Consider the following 17,584-nt stretch of genomic DNA (forward strand, 5'->3'; position numbering starts at 1 on the left):
TAATCTTGGCTTCAGGTGCCTGTTCTTCTCAACCATCCTTGACCATCTTAAGATATTTGTTGTCACCCTATAAAACGTCCCCAGAACGAGTCCTGTGTGCTGCCCTTCTTCATTCTGTTCCCTCCCGTGCTGCATCTTCACCCAGAACATTATTCTCATTTGCTCTTCTCCTGATGAAACTCAACACTTAAGTGTAGCTGTTGCCTCCTCAAGACATTTGGGTGCTCAACATCCTCTACTTACCACCATGGAGCCCTACACTTGGCCTGTGGCAGCAGAGATGCTCCGTAGAGGAACCAGCTGCCATACAGCTATCTCCACACCCTGTTCACGTCTGGGAGAGCAAGACCTATGACAGTCATGCTCACCGTGTGCTCCCAGGTGCCCAGCCCAGGACCTGGCACTAACAGTCACCCAGTCAAACTCTGATGAACTGATGAACTGAGGAACAGGAGACCCAACCGTATACTGTTCACCAACAATTCCTAAACAGTGGTGCAGAGACGGGGACTGGCAGTGTTGGGGATAGACCAACCCACAGTGAAGATGCGATGAGTTTTCCATAAAGCTAGATTTGCTCAATTTATAAAACTATCCTTTTCTGGTGATATGTGTAGGAAGGAAAACGGAAGTCATTATGGATTTTATGCTTAATTTTTTGTACGTATATGTGGCCCTGAGGATTAAACCCAGGAGCACTCTAGCCATAAGCCACATCCCTAGTCTTTTTTAATTCTATTTTTGAGACAGGGCCTTGCTAGGTTGCCCAGGCTGGCCTCAAACTTTCAATCCTTCTTCCTCAGCATCCTGAGTCGGTCCCATAGGCTTCTTAACCCTCAGGGCTCAGTATCCCAAATGTGCCAACCACAAGTACTTCACAGTGAATGTTAAAAACACTGACTTCCAGGCTCTACCCTAGAGTGTGTGAGTCAGGACCAGCAATTGTCTTTAATAAGAGACCTGGTGATTGTAGTGTTATTCTGAACTCACAGTTAGTTCAGTGTGGGAACCCTGCCCTAGTTTGGCTACAATGGCTGGCCACTCTGGGCTGTGGCCGGGGCAGAGCCACCCATAAGTTACAATAATCAGCCGATTCTTTCGTGTTCATTTCTTCCACCCAAGAGTCACCCTGCCCTGATATGCATGATGGGGTGGCAGCCCACACCTCTGGGGAGCTGGGTGCATTTCACAGTTTCTCTTTCCACGCTGGCTGTCATGCAGATCTTATCTTCTGTGTAATGTGGCAGGTGAGTCCTGGCTCTGCCACTTAGTGTCTGTGCTTCTCTACTCCAGTTGCTCATTATGGTCACTTAGGGAGCATTTAAAACATACCAGCAGCCAGCCAACCCTGAACAACTACATCAGAATGGGGTCTAGACATTGCTATCCACACTCCACTGAGCTTCAGTTTCCTGGCTAACAGAATGGGAATAAGCTGAGACCATACCTTATGCTGCTATTGCAAGAACTACATGAGAAAATGGCAGGAATGTGATTTGGGCCTTCTTCTATTCCAAGTGTCTTGATGAATGTTCAGTGAACTGATACTCTCGAATCCTTAAGACCAGTGCCTGCCAGGGTGATGCTCAAGTGCCACCTGAGCTCCAGGAGCCTTGAACCGTGATTCCTGGTGGTGCACTACCCTGCCCTGTGCTCTCCATGTGCCATGGCAAGGGAACTGAGCTTTCTTATTGGCAGAGTGTCCTCTCCCCCTGGGAGGGCTGGAAACGGGAGCTAAGTCACTTACGTCTCAGATAAGCAGGTGGCATCCAAACTCACAACCCTGCTTGTGTGAGCTCCTAACATTTACTAAATGCCAGGTGTCCAGTGATTTTTTAGGATGTTAGTGCTAGTGAGTTTGTCACAGCAACAGGGACGAGTCCCAAGCCCTGTACCTTTCCCCAGAGGAAACATAAAGAAAGGGCAAGGAAATAAGTGAGAAATGAAATAAATGAGGAAAGGATGAATCTAGTAGGGAGCTGATCAAGAAATAAGAGTAGAGGTAAAATACCACCACATGGAAACGAATCCAGTAACCATGACAAGGAAATTCGTGAGTCCCGCTGACAGAGATGCACAGAACAACCAGATGGCAAGCAGCAGCGGGTGGGGAGGGTCTGCTAGGAGAACGGACTCCGTGAAAGGTTGCCCTTGAAAACTGTGGATAATACTTACCGGTTATCAGTGGGAGGTGGTTTTAAGGAATCTACCTAGATGCCCCAAGTCAGGCATTCTATCACGGTAAGAACCATGTCCTTCCTCTTAATTGACAAGTGCTAGACTTGTCTTCTCGAGTTGCCTTCTAGGCAGACCCCAAGGGAGCATGTCACTGAGTGACACGGTGCTGTACTCCTCTTGTACCGTCAACCAGGATGTGGAAGGTCTGGGAAGTGGCTCACCCCCAAGCTCTGAACCCCAAGAGAACATGTTCCAGAGTTCTGCGAAAAGGGCTGAGCGTGGTGTGGCTCACTTCTGTATCATGAGCCCAGGCCCTGGCAATAAATGGGGTGGACACTTCAGCTGCCCGTGTCCTCTCTGGCTCAGCACCTCAGATGGACAGACTAGTCTTGTGAAAACCAGAAGAATCAGCAGATATCGGTCACATGGAGGTACGTCTGGGACCTGGCACGTGCTGAGGAGATGCTGTGACTCCGTTTGGGGGCACTCGGACCATCAGAGTCGTTTTGAGGTCATCTGTTCACTGCTCCTTTCTCATCACAGCTCCATGATCCCCCTTCAAGACTTTCTCAAAGGCAAGGAGAGCTTAGTCACCCCCCACCCAGACTTGCCTCCACCCATGCCTCATCCTGGCTGTAGAATCTCTCACAGGTTCCCTGAGAGCACCTTCAGTATTCCTTCCTCGGCAAACTGGGGATTCAGTCACACTGGAGTAACAGGTAACTTGGGATGTGACCATTTCTGCCCAGGGACAATCACCCACTCTAAAAACGTGTGGCTGAAAATGTGCAAGGGCAGCTGAGTCCGTGACACTCTCTGCACACAGCCAAAGAGCTCAGATAAGACCTGTTTCTTCCAAAGCAGTCCTGTGGCTTGGAACAAGGCTCCCATTCATTGATGCCATTTGTCCCTTCAGAGTCAGAAATGGTCGGGGTGCAAATCCCAGCTTCCTCACTTAGCCACTGGGTGACCTTAGGCAAGTTCCCTTGGCCTCTCTGAGTACAGGACTTCTTCTGCCTTTACAAGGGCGCAATTGCTTGCTCCTTAGAAGGCTGTCCTTGTGAGAGTTAGAGACAAGGCAATACTCATAACCCAGAGCCTGGCACAGACAGCCAGAGATGGCGGCTCCTACTTACACAGGGAAGATGGTGAGCTAGTGTAAGAACAGGCTTTCAGAAGCTGTTGAGTGGCCGGGTGCTTCCAGCCAAGTGTTTTTGGTGGATGTAAGACTTTACTTCTCACTCTCCTGGCCTTTCAGTAAGTCTTAAAGGCCAGCTGCACACAGAGTCCTCCCTGGTTTCCCCAGGGCAGGGTCCCTCTCTGAACACCCTGGCCCTAATCACGGGGTACACATCCTCCCTCCATCTCGCCGGTCAGTTACCCAGGGTCTCTGTCTGCACAGCTGCCATGACAGAGCACCACAGACACGGTGGCTTCCACAGTGCACACTCATGTCCCTGCAGTTCTAGAAGCTGGAGAATGCCACGTCGAGGTGCCGGCAGGGCTGGTTTCTGTGCTGCCTCGCTCTTGGATGGCTTGGGGGGCGCTCACCTTCTGGCTGGAGCATCACGTGGTTTTCTCTGCCTAACTGTGTCCTCGCTTTCCCTTCTTATAAGGACACCAGTCATAATGGATGAGGGCCACCCTATACCTCATTTCAGTAATTACTTCTTTGAAAATCCTTTGTCCAAATATAGTCACATTCCGAGCTCCTGAGTAAGACGACGTGAAAGTGAGAATTCTGGACACAAGTCAGCCATATCATCCAAGCACGTGTCTGTTTCTTGACCTTTCTTTCGCCAACTCTGAATTCTTGGGGGAAGAGCCATACTCTGGCATGTTTGTACCCCTACCACGCATTGATCCTAACTGGAACTCCATAAATATACATTAAGCAACTACACTGTAATAACTAAAAGAGAGAAAAAGCCTGGGTAAAAAAAATATCACGAAAGAGAAAGGGTCCAAGGGTCACTCACTCCTTAGAACAAAAGATCTACACTTGTGACGGTTTTTGAATCTCCTTAGGAAGAAAGTCTGCTGAAGAACCCCAAACAGAGATCACTGACTCAGCTGCCCAGGTCCTTGGCCATCAAGGGACCCAAAGATGCAGCACAGAGCCGGGAGAAAGAGACCAGGAAGGCTCGACCCCAGGACCACTCACCTGGACAGTCCTTACCTGTGTGCCTGTGCTATGTGGACACAGTGAAGTCGTCCTCGGTGCCTGCCCATGCCCTCGGGCCTCTACCATCCTGGTGTGCCTCCTCAGACTTCTAACTACTGGCATCGTTAATTCTGCTCCAGGGCTTTCTCCAGAACCACAGGAGGTCAGAAGTTCTTAGAAGTGAACACTGTCCTCCACACTTAAGCAGCCCTTAGGCAGCGCCGCTTGGTCTTGGTATATAGAAACTGCAGCTCCCAGACCCTTCCTTCCCCAGGTAACCTGGAGGCTGATGTTTTGCAGGTTCCCAGGGCTCTTCTGCAATATGCAGTTGTTACCCCCTGGGCAGGTGGCTCATTGGAACCCTTCCCCACATCCCAGTTGGTGTTCCCTGCCCCTCCCTGTTCTTCACTCCTTGACTCAGGGGGCACTGGGGACAACTTATCAAATGCAGCAGTTATCTGACTAAACCCAGCCCTCCCAAGATGCCCTGACTTCTTTGGTGTTTTTGCTTAATTAAATCCCTTCTGCCTGAATAACCGTAGAAAGTGTGATCCAATTCCACCTTAAGGGAACATTCGGTTCATTCAAGTGGGCTCGGGTCTGTATCCTCTCTCTACCCCCCTCCCCCATCGGTTTTTATTCAGTATCCCCGAGGGCAGAGCAGCTCCCAATTTAATACTAAGCTGAGCGTGAAGGAGCTGTCCAGTTAAGAATCCTGGAATGGTCAGTGCAGTGGCACTGAAGGGTAAAATGCTTTCGCAGTGAGCTGCATCCAGGAAGGAGGAAGGCTCCTCCGTCATCTTAGGCTTTCCTGCCCTCAGATCTAAATGACATTTAGAGAAGGTTTTCTCTTTGACTTCTAAATTCACTTTTCTCTTGAGTAGCATTTTGTTGCAAATTGAGAATATGATGAGGTCATTTATAACTACAGCACCTGAGGTCACTGTCCACTGGGCAAGTGTTAACTGCCCCCACTCAAACACTAGCACTGAGATTTGTGGCACTGGTCAGTAAAGAATGTCCACCAGGACCTCTGCTTACTGGAACTCAGGGACCTCGGCTACTCTAGCAGAGAACAGGGCCACATGCCTTGCTTACCTTGCTAAGGACCGAGAAAGTGACCAACAGACTCAACTGATTTTTATTGTTCTCCATACAAGGCAGCAATTATTCGTCTGTGGGTTTCCCAGAAAACCTACTCTCATAACAAACCAAGATCAAAAGAACGAACATCCTTCCGTTTAGGTGTCAGTCACAAAACCAAACCAGTGAATCCGCAGCACCGTGGGTGTCAAGCAGAGAGGTGTTTTCTGAGATTCTGTCCATTCGCCTGCTGATGGGGCGCTGACTCACCTTCCTTTCTCTCTGGTCAACCTACCTGCTTCCTTCATCCCTGACCCTTGGCTCACGTGGTTCCCAGTCTGGGATGCGACAGAGACACCTCCCACCTGCTCCTGACCTCTTATCCTTTCCACCCCAAAGTCAGTCCCTCTTGGAGGGGCTTCTGGACAGAACCAACTCTTTTCCCTCCCTGTTCTCTGAAGGTCACTTACGGAGGGGAAGCTGCTTTCTAACCGGTCGTCTTCTAAAACGAAGCACACTGTCACCGATTGTAGAGATTTTCAAACAGGTCTACTCTTATCCCTTTGCTAAAAAAATGTTAATATTTCTTTGGGGGAAATTTTAACTTTTTAACAACATACAGTTTGAAAGCTCTTCTTCAAATGCTACTTTTGAAATTTCTGCTGTCATTCAAATGGGATCAATAAGGTTGTTCAATGGTCAATAACAAAGGATACTGAAATTACTGATTAAATAATGGCTGTTTGAAGCTCTATTTGCAACTCAGCCACGATTTTTCTCATACATGTTATTTTTAATAACAAACACATCAATAAAAAATTACCTCATCATAAACAGCTGAGACTTCAAATTTGTTCCGTATAAATTTTCTGATGGAGTCTGGGGGAAAAGAGCCACAAAATAGCAAAATTATTTTTTCAGGAAAAATATAAAATGCATATTTAGAAAAAAATAGGTTTATCTCTGCTTACAAATTATTACTTCTATGTATAGTATTCTTATGGTTTTGTTCTTATTTTTTAATAAGAACATTAATTTTAATTTTTTAATAAGATTCATTAATTGAAAGCAAAGAAGCAAATATTTTTGATTCACTGTTTTGCCAGTGGCAGAATTAAAGGGTTGCTATTCTAAAGTTTTCATAATTTCTCAGGATATATCTTAATATTTATTTATCAGCAAACAAAAGGCAGCTCATTAACAATCACTAATAAAATGTTATATTCAAATTGCTAATTATTATTTGCAAAAAACTTACCTTTTAATAAGTCCACATTTGCATAATGTTTTTTAAATGAGTCTAGAAGTCAACCTAATCCAAAAGTACTTAGTATAGGAAACCCCTCTGTTTCCCATGAGCAGAGCATGAAATGTCATGCAAAATTGCATTTTGTCCTCCCGTTTCATTTTCCTACATTTTCAAATTCTCATAGGGCTGGGCCAGAAACGAATGATACAAGACAACTGAGGCCGGACAGTGAAGGACATGCTAAGGAAGCAAATAGGGATTGGTGAGCAAGCCAAGGCTCCAGCTCCCCTCTCCTATTGGGCCTCCTGCCCACCATGCTGCCCACAGTCACACCCCAGGAATGAGCTTGTGCATTGCTCGGCCTGCCTCCGTCACACCTGACCAGTACCAGGATCGGGGTAAAAGAACCCACTATGAATACTTTTTTAAAACAAGGAAGATCAGATTTACATGCTGGAAAACAAAGCAAAACACATCCCAACAGGGTTTTCTGGAAAACAACTTCCATTCGATACACAGAAGGCACCTGAGCAGTTGTTTAAAGATTAGGCTGCAGGAAAAGGGATAGGGACTGGGGAACCCAAGCAGTTTTTCCACGGCACCCACGGGCTGCACAGGGGCAGGAGGGAGCCCAAGGCAGACCTGCCCGACAGGCTGCCTTCCTCTCAACCAAGCTTTGGTCTGTCCTGTAGATTAGACTTCTATCAGAATTTCACTGGATTAAAGTGATACTGATCTTGGAAATCAAAATCGGGTCCTCTTTCCCCTGGTGTTGAAGATTAACCACCCCAGAAACACTGAGGCAAGCGTAGAAAGTGAATTTTACTTAAGAAAGAGACAGAACAGAGATAGCAAGCTTCTTCGGAGAGAAGTTAGGGCCAAAGCTGATTACCCGTGGGAGTCAGGGGGTCTTGCTTTTTTATAGAGCCCCCGCTCCTTCCTGCAACTAACTGGTGGCCCTTTCTCTCTGGTGTCTGCCAGCCCCTCCAGGCTGTGTGGAGTAAGCAGGTCCACTCTGAACCTGGGGAGCAGGGGGAGGTATCCTGGGAGCAGGAGCCAACCCTGCAGAACCCAGCTCTGGAACTGGAGCTACTCTGTCTGTCTGCCTCTCTCAGACACCAGGCCAGAGGACTGCGATTGCAGAAAGTCTCCCTGAGGCTAAGCAGGGACAGATCACATCCTTCTGAGTGAACCTGGACAAGGCTCTATCAATAGCACATACAACAGAAGACTCAAGACAGAGGAGGCAGCTTGGGCCATGGCAGCCACAGAGAAGTGGACTCCCCCAAGTTCTAGCAGGTTCTACCAGAAGTGTGTTTGAGGACCCCCCAGCCTCCTCCTGGTGGTCCTGGGAGTCCGAGGAATGGTCCTAGCTACATCTACGGCACTACCCCCTGGCAGCTGACTCCTGTTCTTTGGCTGCCAGTAAACACTGTCCTCTTGCTGTGAGGGCAAAAACCCATCTAAGCTTTTGGAGCGGAGATGTTCTCGCTTCCTGTGGGATAGAGCAGCACTCTCCTATAGAAATACAATGGGAGCCACATAAGTGATTCTATTATTTATTTGTAGTTTAATATATATTGAGGAATGACAGCTGAACATAATTTATGGGATACAAGATAACAGCATGACTTTTGAATACCAAGTCAGGGCTAAACAAAGTCAACCAACCCAGCCCCAACCCAGCCGTCGCCTCAAACATCTGATGTCCAACAGAAGAATGGATAAAGAAAATGTGGTATGTCAGCCCTACAGAAGAATGAGATCACGGCATTTGCTGGTAAATGGATGGAACCGGAGAACATCACACCTAGTGAAATAAATCAGAAAGTCAAGGGTTGAATTTTCCTCTCATATACAGAAAAATATGAGATTTTCATGGGATTTCCTCCCCTGCTTTTTCCCCTAGAGCAAAATAAGGGGGAAAAAAAAGGGAGAAGGAATCCCACGAAAATAGAAGGGAGGTCAGCAGAGCCAAGGAAGGGGAGTGAAGTGGAGGGACTGGAAAAGAAGGAAGAACTGCAGAGTGAATTTGACCAGATTATGTTATGTCCATATATGAATATACCACAGGGAATTCCACTTGGACGTGTATCTACAAAACAATGAGCAAATACAAGGAAGACCAGGAGACCAGAGGAAGGGGAATGGCGGGGAATGGAGGGAAGGGAAAGAAGTAGTACTGGGGGTCGAAATGGAGCAAATTATATTTCATGCAGGTACAATGACATCAAAATGAAGCCCACTATTACGTATAACTATCGTGCACTAATAAAACATTTAAAAATGCTTAAGAAAAAACTTGGTATGTCACATGCCATTTCAGAAGAAAGCATTCTTAAGAAATTTGCGCTTTTTGTTTGAGCTAGGTATACCAGGAGGGCAGGGTAATTCTGCAGTTTCTTACATTGTATAAAGTTTTTCTTTAGTAGTGTATTTAAGAGTTTTTTCAGGTTCAGAACTATTTATTTTCAACAAGTTGATGAAGATGTGCCAAATAAATAAATATATAAATAGTAAATAAATAAAAATTTAAACATAAAATTAAAAAAAAAAAAACAACATTTGATATCTTCCACGACAGGCATCTTTGAGATCTGTTCTTCCAGTGACATTAAAGTGTACATTATCAGCTCCTAGCCACTGTGCAAAAAATTAAAAAAAAAAAAAAGAATCAAACAACTTCATTCCTCTTATCTGAGGCATTATGTCCTTTAATTGTCATTCCCTCCTTCTCCTGCCCACCCCTCAGCCTCTGTGGCAGCCATTCTACCCTCTCCTTGTTTGAATTCATTGTTTTGATTCAACAGACAGTGGGAATATGCCGTGATTGTTTGGCTTACACCTGGCGTGACAGTCTCCAGTTCTACGTATGTTGTCACAAATGGCAAGCATCTCTTCCCTTCTTCAGGTTGAATAGTGCTTCAGTGTGTATCTGTACATTTTTTAATCCACTCATCCCTTGGTGGACACAAGGAGATGCTTTAACTTGGCTACTGTGGATAGTGCTGTGGTCAACACAGCGTGCAGGGTCCTCCTAGACACACTAAATTAAAATCTTGGTAGATATCCAGAAGTAGAATTGCTGGGTCATATAAAATTCTATTTTTAGTTTCTTGAGGAACCTCCATACAGTTTTCCATAATGGCTGCGCTGAAATTCCCACCAACAACATACAGGAGTTCCCTTTTTCTCCACACTCTCACCAACGTGTGCCATCTCAAGGCTCTTTGGTAATATTCATTCTAATAAGTGATATCTGTTAGGTACTACGTCACTGTGGTTTTAATTTGCATCTTGCTAATGATCAGTGACATTGAGCCTTTTTTTTTTCATATGTCACCTGATGATTAAGGTACCCATCAACCCCCAGGTGACACACAAGACAAGCCACAAACACAAACACCTGAACCCAGTGCTTACCAAGGATGACAACATCATGGCCAACACCAGCGCTGACGGTTTCCAAGTGAACGATTTTATACTGACATTTCCCATCCCCTTTGCCAATTTTTCAGCCTAATGTGTGCCTAGCCCAGTGAGGGTTGTAAGTCAGGTGAGCCAAGGTAACGGCAGCCCCCATTTGTTCTGAGTGTGCCGTGCACTTAAACCTGACCCAGTCTTCAGGGTCATTTAACATCATCTAACCATGTGTCAAGTGCAGCCATCTGTCAAGTGCCCACGATGAGCCACACAACGTGATACACACAGGGCAGGACGGATAGGTCCTAGGCCACTCTTGTGAAAATAGTCTTCTCTTGCCCCCCAGGAGGCTTCCATGTGGAGATGACAGTGACACCATATCCTTCCTGGGCTCCTGGGGGTGTCTTCCACCACAGGGTCGGAGGCTCTGGCCCCCTCTGCTACACAGCAATTCATCTCCCAGTATGCCAGTTCCATGGTTTTTTCAACAACGAAATATTTTCTTGACATGTCATGGTGGATGGAAGACATTTCAGCTAACAGATGAGGAGGCTATTTTCTTAGTGAAAGACTGTTTCTCCGGGTCTGGCCATGCAGAATCATGTGCAGGACTCCAGAAGAGGGGCTCTGCAGGGTCCAACAGCGGCTGCTGAAAACCTCTCCTTGTTCAACTTCTGGATCTTATGCCTTCTCACCTGGGGGTTGCTTTCAGTTTTATATGAGGATATAAAACAGGAAATCTATCAGCAGGAGGCTAATTCTGATTCCCTTGCATTACACATGCATCAACTTAGAAGGCAGCTGGGTTTGGTTCTTGGCCCTGTGTGTCAATTCTCTGTAGAAGTTGTGTGATGTCTCAAGTCACAGTGATAAGAAAAGTGCCCTGTGCGGGACCTACATATGATGGATATACCTCCCTTAGCCCATCAAAACTCATCTTTGACTGAGACATTTCTGTTCCCTCACTGACTTCTTTAATACATAAGTAGCTCAACCTCAAGCTGGGCCTAGTAGAATTTCACTCTCGAAATGTTTCCTTGGAAAGTGAATAGAGAATTCTAAAACCTCTGTTATTCGCGGTTGATTTATCAGCTGTGTCCTGAGCTTAAGTGCTCTTGGAAAGATTCTGCTGATGGTATCTGTAAGTTAGTTCTCTTGGGCTCTTGGGTTTGCTTAGAAATGTGATTAATTAAGAGAATAAACAGGGTTAAGTGTCTCTCTGTGGGGAGATGACAAAGCCCCACTTTTGCTCTCAGTGCCACTGTCTTACACCCAGTTTGGGGATCCCCCACATGGCTCTGTGCTAAGAAGGACTTAGTGTGCTAGTCTGTGTTAATGCACTATTAATCAAAGTGAAAAGGCTGTTTATATTTTTACTCTTAACAGTTTTATGAATAGAATAATATGATGCTCCAGTTCAATTCTGAGACTTGCAAGTAGGAAGTGTACAAATCATGATTTCAGTAAATTAGATACTAATTAAAACATGACAATAATTATTTCTTTCTGGGCATGAAAGATTTTCCACAGATTCTTAAAAATAAACTTGACAACTTGCTCTTGACTAGACCAAATTCCTGATGGGACCAGAGGCAGACAGGCAAACCAACTGGAATGCTTGAGAAACAGAGATAACATAAATCTAGAGAGTTCTAAAGGGTTGTGTTGGCATTGCACAGGTGAGGAAAATCAAGAAGCACTGTGCCCCGAGCAAAATGCTCAGCCCAGTCCACATGATACACCACATCAATACGTGAGTGTCTTCACCTCCACTCTGGTACCCCCCACAGCCTTTAGCACTCTGCTCCCTACTAGTCCCTCAGCAAGTGACCCAGCATGTGAGTGTTCAGCAGGATTTATGTGTTGCCTCCTCTTCTTTGCTCTGCTGCTTGATTCTACTAGCCAGCCCTCCCAGTTAGGTGGGACCATGCAGATATACACGCACTTCTAGGTCTGGCCTCTAAACCCTCCCACAAGACCACACACGTTTGCCTCCTTCTCCATCTCCCAGCCAAACATGGAGGATCCCAGGGAGAATTCTGAAGCCTAGGGACATGGCAGAACCTTTAGGCAGAGCAAGTAGAATCCTAGTTCAATGCCCTAACTCTTCCCCTCTAGAGAAGACTGAGCCTTGAAAGAGAATTTTTTTTTTCTTAACTGAAACTTGGGCTTCTTACAGCAAATGATGTTACTCAGCCTAACTAAAATAAGCTGTGGTCAATCAAGTGTCCGTTATTTCTCGGAGCACGCTTCTGCTATGGTTTGAATGGGATTTGACCCTTTCCATCTCATGTTGAGATTTAATCTCCATTACGATATAAGAAGAGGAAACTTGAAGGAGTGATTGGGGAGCTACCCTTAAGAATGTTATTCCATTTGTACAATTAATGACTTAATGGCTTACCTTGAGAATGGGTCAGCAATAAAAGCCTGTTTGGTTAGGCCTCACACACTCTCCCTGTCTCTTGCCTCCTGAGGCACAGCACCACCTCCATGCTTCGTTAGCAAGAAGGCCATCACCAGCTGAGGTCCCTTGACCATGGACCAGAGCTGTGAGCCAAAATAAACCTCTTTTCCCTATGACTTATCCAGTCTGTGATATGGCAAGAGAGAGAGCACTAAGACACCTCCTCTACCTGAAGCCTATTTGATCAAATAAAGAATAAGAAAAAGTTCATTTTTCTTAAGAGACAGAATACACAGATTAACACACATAGATGGAGACTTGGCAAAGCCAATAGATTGGCACTAATGTATACTAAGATTCCAAAAGTCAGCTTCATTTGAGATCCAAATTCCTGCATTCATAAGGAAGAATGCAAGAAAAGGCATTTAAGCCCACAAAAATCACTTAAAAAAAAAAAAAGAGCAGTGTAGCTCAGATAAAGTACTCTTCCTGTCTGCTTCTTACCCACCTGTCTCCAAGCTTTGACAGTCACCTAGAGCCTGACACTGTCCATAAGCCTTCTAAAGTTTTACCGCCCACTGGTTTTTCCTAATCAACAAAACACATGTTCATAGCCAGTTTAAACCACTGATTCAAACATGTCTCTGCCACCAAAATATTCACAGAAAATGCTCTTAGGTACCAATATTATCCTGGAAAACGTGCACCAGATGAGGGTTAAGGCACGTTTCAAGAATTTGGTACAATCTGCAAGAGTTATGTGCACAAAATGGCCCATACGATGGTTAGGAACATCAGCTGCTCTTTCTGAAGGAGAATGCAGATTGAATCAGGATGCAGAGCCTGAAGGCAGAAACATGAGCATTTATTTAATGTGGTTTATCTGGCTCAGGACACCTTTGCCAGAGCTCCCCTGAGGAAGGGGTAATTCACTGCTGCCCAGTCTTGCCATCCTTCAGTGGCCTGGCCTTGCTAGGTTTTGTTTTGATGCTTCAAACTTCCTGATTCGGAAATCTAAAATCAACATTTGTCCTTTCTTGACAGGAAGATATCTCATTACTTTAAGAAAATTCAGAATGTCTCGTTAATTGGAAAGCTTGACTCAGTTTACCTTTTACCAAGAAAAAAGGTGAAGGAACCAACGGATTGCATGAAAATGGTTAAGTTTACACTGAATCAGCACAGTTGGTATGATAGTTCTGATAGTTTATAGGTTCAATGGTAAAAAGAAGAGAACCATGCCGTAGGCATTTTATGTAAAGTTAAGGCATACAGCTACATATCACACTCCATTCGATGCCAGGGCCAAGCCCTGTTGTGAGTATGAGTTCTCTGGTTAGAATGGAGGTACAGCACCTGTGGTGAAAGGAAGCTAAGCACTGAGGTAGGCCTGTGGGCAGGGGTGTAGCTCAGTGGTAGATCCTACATGTGTGAGGCTCAGGTTCAATCCCCAGCACCACCAAAACAAGTGGCAGCCAAACTACAGGCCCAAGGTGAGAATGACCTCACTGGCCCATGTTATCGCTTGGATATGAGGTTTCCCCCAAAAGATTCTGTGTTTTTCTTCAGGGAGTGACATGATTGGATTATGACAGCCAGTGGATTAATCCATTTGACGGATCCATAATTTGAATGGATTGTTGGGTGGCAACTGTAGGCAGGTGAAGAGGGGAGCTCTGTGGGGATGCCCCTGAGGATTACATCCTGTCCTCCTGACTCTTCCTTCTCTCTCTGCTTCCTGGCTACCATGAGGTGAGCAGATTTTCTCCACCATGACGTTCTGCCTCCCCTTGAGCCCAGAGCGATGAAGCCAGCCAACCATGAAAAGAACCTTCTAAACCATGAACCAAAATAAACTTTTCCTTCTCTCAGTTGTTCTCGTCAGGTATTTTGGCCCCAGCAATGAAAACCTGACAAATACAGTTCACAAGTCGCAAGGCCTGCACGCAGTACAGGCCCTTCAGAGAATGCACTGGCTGATCAGACTCTGCCTCCGAATTTGGGAGACTCTGCTCATTTGATTCTCCAGTGCTTGCAAAGGGAGAAGGCCAGGCTTTTCCCAAACTACACACTCCTCCCAACCTCATCCCTAAATGCTAGGAAGGCTGTCTACACCTGTCAGTGATCTCCAGAAAGACAGGGGCAATAAAAGATAGAGACAGAGGTGCATGAACATAGAGAGAGACATAAAAATGTAGAGACATGTTGTGCAGCATGATGGGAGATGGCAAATCTGAAATCTACAGGGCCCACTGGCAGGCTGGGAATGAAGGCAGAAGCTGATGCTACAGTCTTGAGGCAGAACTTCTTCCTTCTCAGGAAACCTCAGTTTTTGTTCTTAAAGCTTTTCAACTGGCTGGCTGGAGCCCACCCACATTATCAAGCGCAATATCCTCCATGTGAAGTCAACTAACTAACTACAGGCTGGGGTTGGAACTCAGTGGTAGGAAAAAGTGCTCCGCATACACAGGGCTCTGGCTTCAATCCCCAGCACCTAAACAGACAGGCAGTTAATTGTGGATGTTAACCACATCTATAAAATGCCTAGTGTTTGATTAAGTTGCAGGGTAATACAGCTTGCCCAAGATGGCACAGAAAATTGGCCACCACTCTACCCGAGCCAGCTGCTAATCCCAAGAAGAATGGTTCTCACAGTAGGAGACATCACACAGCAAACTATTTCTGAGCACCCCTATTTCCAAAGAGAGAGAAAATGTTATCAATGACAGCTCTGGAGAATTCGTGAGAGCTCAAGACCCCCTCACCAAGATAAGGGCAGAACTGAGGCCCCATCCGTACAAGGGGAGGAGACCAGACCGGGTCTCCGAAGACAACTCACCTTGAATGATGACCCTTAAATTCTTTAAATGCCCCCAATGATTGATCTGTGTTTTGAGTGCACCGAATTAAAAGGCCAGCCAACAACTAGCTTCTGAAAAGATTTCCATTGAAAGTGACAAAACTAAAAGAAGTTTGTTACTTGAAAGTTTTGGCGCCACGTTTTGGAAAGGAGTACTTACCAATCCCGTCTGTCAGCAGCCCTGCCGCCATAATCTACAGAGGAATGAGCACACCGCCCACTCTGGCTCACCTCTCCCTGTGGCTGGTGCAGCTGAGCTGAGCCTGTCCCCATCGGGTGCCTGAGTGGTGCAGACGTAATCACCACCTCCTGCTGCAGCCCAGGGGGACGCTTCAGCTTCATGGAAATGAATGTTTTTGGTGAAACCATGCAAATCCTCACACCATGGAATGCATTCCTTTCTTTATGTTTATTCTTGTTTTTTTTTTTTTTTTAATAAAAAGACTGATGTTTCAGACACTTAGAAGCCACAGCAGTTGTATCAGATTTATGAGAATGCACGCCGCCACCACCACCACCTCCAAGCACATGACAAAGTATCGAGTTACAGGGAGCTTCTTTCCCTTCATCAAAGACACAATTCTTGCTGGGTATGAGGTGCACACCCATAGTCTCGTACTCAGAAGGTAAAGGCAGGAGACCCCTTGAGCCCAGGAGTTTGAAGCCAGCCTAGACGACATAGGGAGACTCCATTTCCAATAATAATAATAATAATAATAATAATAATAATAATAATAACCACCACCACAACAAACACCGTTGGTATAGTTTTTCCTTTAGGACAATGATTAGCAAGTGACTCTGTTTGGTTCCTCTCTTTCAACTGACTGAGCTTTTACTAGAATTAGTGACAGCACTAACACACCCTGACTGAATGAAAAACTAGGAAAAACTATTGCATAAGTTATTCTTAACACCTGGGATCAGTCTGGCCTTTTCGGCTTTCTGCCAGCCATAGGCTCCCAGTAATCCGGGGACTGTGATTTACGTCTGCCCATCATCATTTCCAAGTCCTTTGGAGGAAGGGTTCAGGCTGCAGAAGCCTACAGGGGGTTCTGAGGGCTCACAGAGCTAGGAATCCTTGGCAAAATCTCCTTTCGGACAGGAGCTGGGGCTATGTGGCCTCCCTAACCACGGGCTGCAGGGAATCCAGCTCCCCACAGCGGGATGATCCAGGGCCCAGTATCGAAGCCACTGGTAGACTCAAGGAGAGGGGGCAAGGACAGATGCCAAAATATTTGTGGATTCTCATGTGCATTCCCCCCGCAAAACATGCCTGGAGAGTGTGATTCCGTTTACAGATCTTGTGTCTGCTCTTCATCAGGAAAAGCTTGCCTGGAGGATCTTGGGAAGCAGTGTGCTTTGAATTACCTGTTTTGATCTGCACTGACTCTCACATGACCTCAATGACACGGCTGTGCGAACATGAATCAACTAAACCCCATTCTGTTCTACGTGACACGGGGTGGCCTCTGGGGACTGACAGTGGGGCAGGGCTGTTTTTCTCCCTGGTATATACTTTGAGTTCACTTCAATTTTTAAAACCTTTTTAGATTCTTTAAAAATAAAACAATTTTATTGACATACTTTTCAATCCCCCTCCCAACTCCAAGAAAAGAGAAACCTAAGGAAGTCATAGTTATTAACAGAGTGAAGTTAAAAATTCTGGTTCCTGTAGGCATGAATCAGATTTTACCACATCTTGTGTCGGATATGTGACCGAGAGTGATTTTTACAGTGTTTAAGCATGCATAAAAAGCCTACCAAGCGCTGGTCACAATCACGTTGCACAGGAGGGCTCTACTCTCCTTAAATTGGTCCATAGGTGAATGAATAGATAGTTAGATAAACAGATAATTCTTTAACTGTACATGAATCCTGGGGCGATTTCCTAAGTTATGAAAACTTGTCCTACTTGTTCAAGTGTCTGAACTCTGGGTTCAAGTTCTGCATCCAATTCTAACTTTCTCAGAGGGCTTCAGAGGAAAGGAGGGAAGGAGAAGGAGGAGAAGGGAAGAGAAGGGAGGATCTGCTGTGCACACAGCACCCTGGGAGCTAAGCGCTCAAGGCCAGGCGGCAGGACAGGAAGAGCCTGCAAGCTAGATTAACAGAAACCGGCTTCCAGTTCTGCCTCCAGCGCCCACAAATGAGTCAAAGTGCAGACGCTCTCTGGGCCCAGCCTCCTCATCTATAAAATGGAGAGGGAGCAATTGTTATCCT

The 17,584-nt window shown here is 45.7% G+C and overlaps 1 protein-coding gene across 4 annotated transcripts in view; it reads right to left on the minus strand.

The window, feature by feature from the left end:
- Positions 1 to 17,584, minus strand: part of Prom1 (prominin 1) — a 150,038-nt gene that overhangs the window by 103,394 nt on the left and 29,060 nt on the right. For all 4 annotated transcript variants that reach the window (XR_013092142.2, XM_076864400.2, XM_076864399.2 and 1 more), the window contains exon 3: positions 6,249 to 6,304. Coding sequence is in view for 3 of the 4 variants with exons in the window: in XM_076864400.2 (XP_076720515.2) it covers positions 6,249 to 6,304 (56 nt within the window). In the remaining variant the exon portion in view is untranslated. The remainder of the gene's footprint in view (positions 1 to 6,248; positions 6,305 to 17,584) is intronic.

Source organism: Callospermophilus lateralis, chromosome 8 (assembly GCF_048772815.1).
Source record: "Callospermophilus lateralis isolate mCalLat2 chromosome 8, mCalLat2.hap1, whole genome shotgun sequence".
NCBI lineage: Eukaryota > Metazoa > Chordata > Mammalia > Rodentia > Sciuridae > Callospermophilus > Callospermophilus lateralis.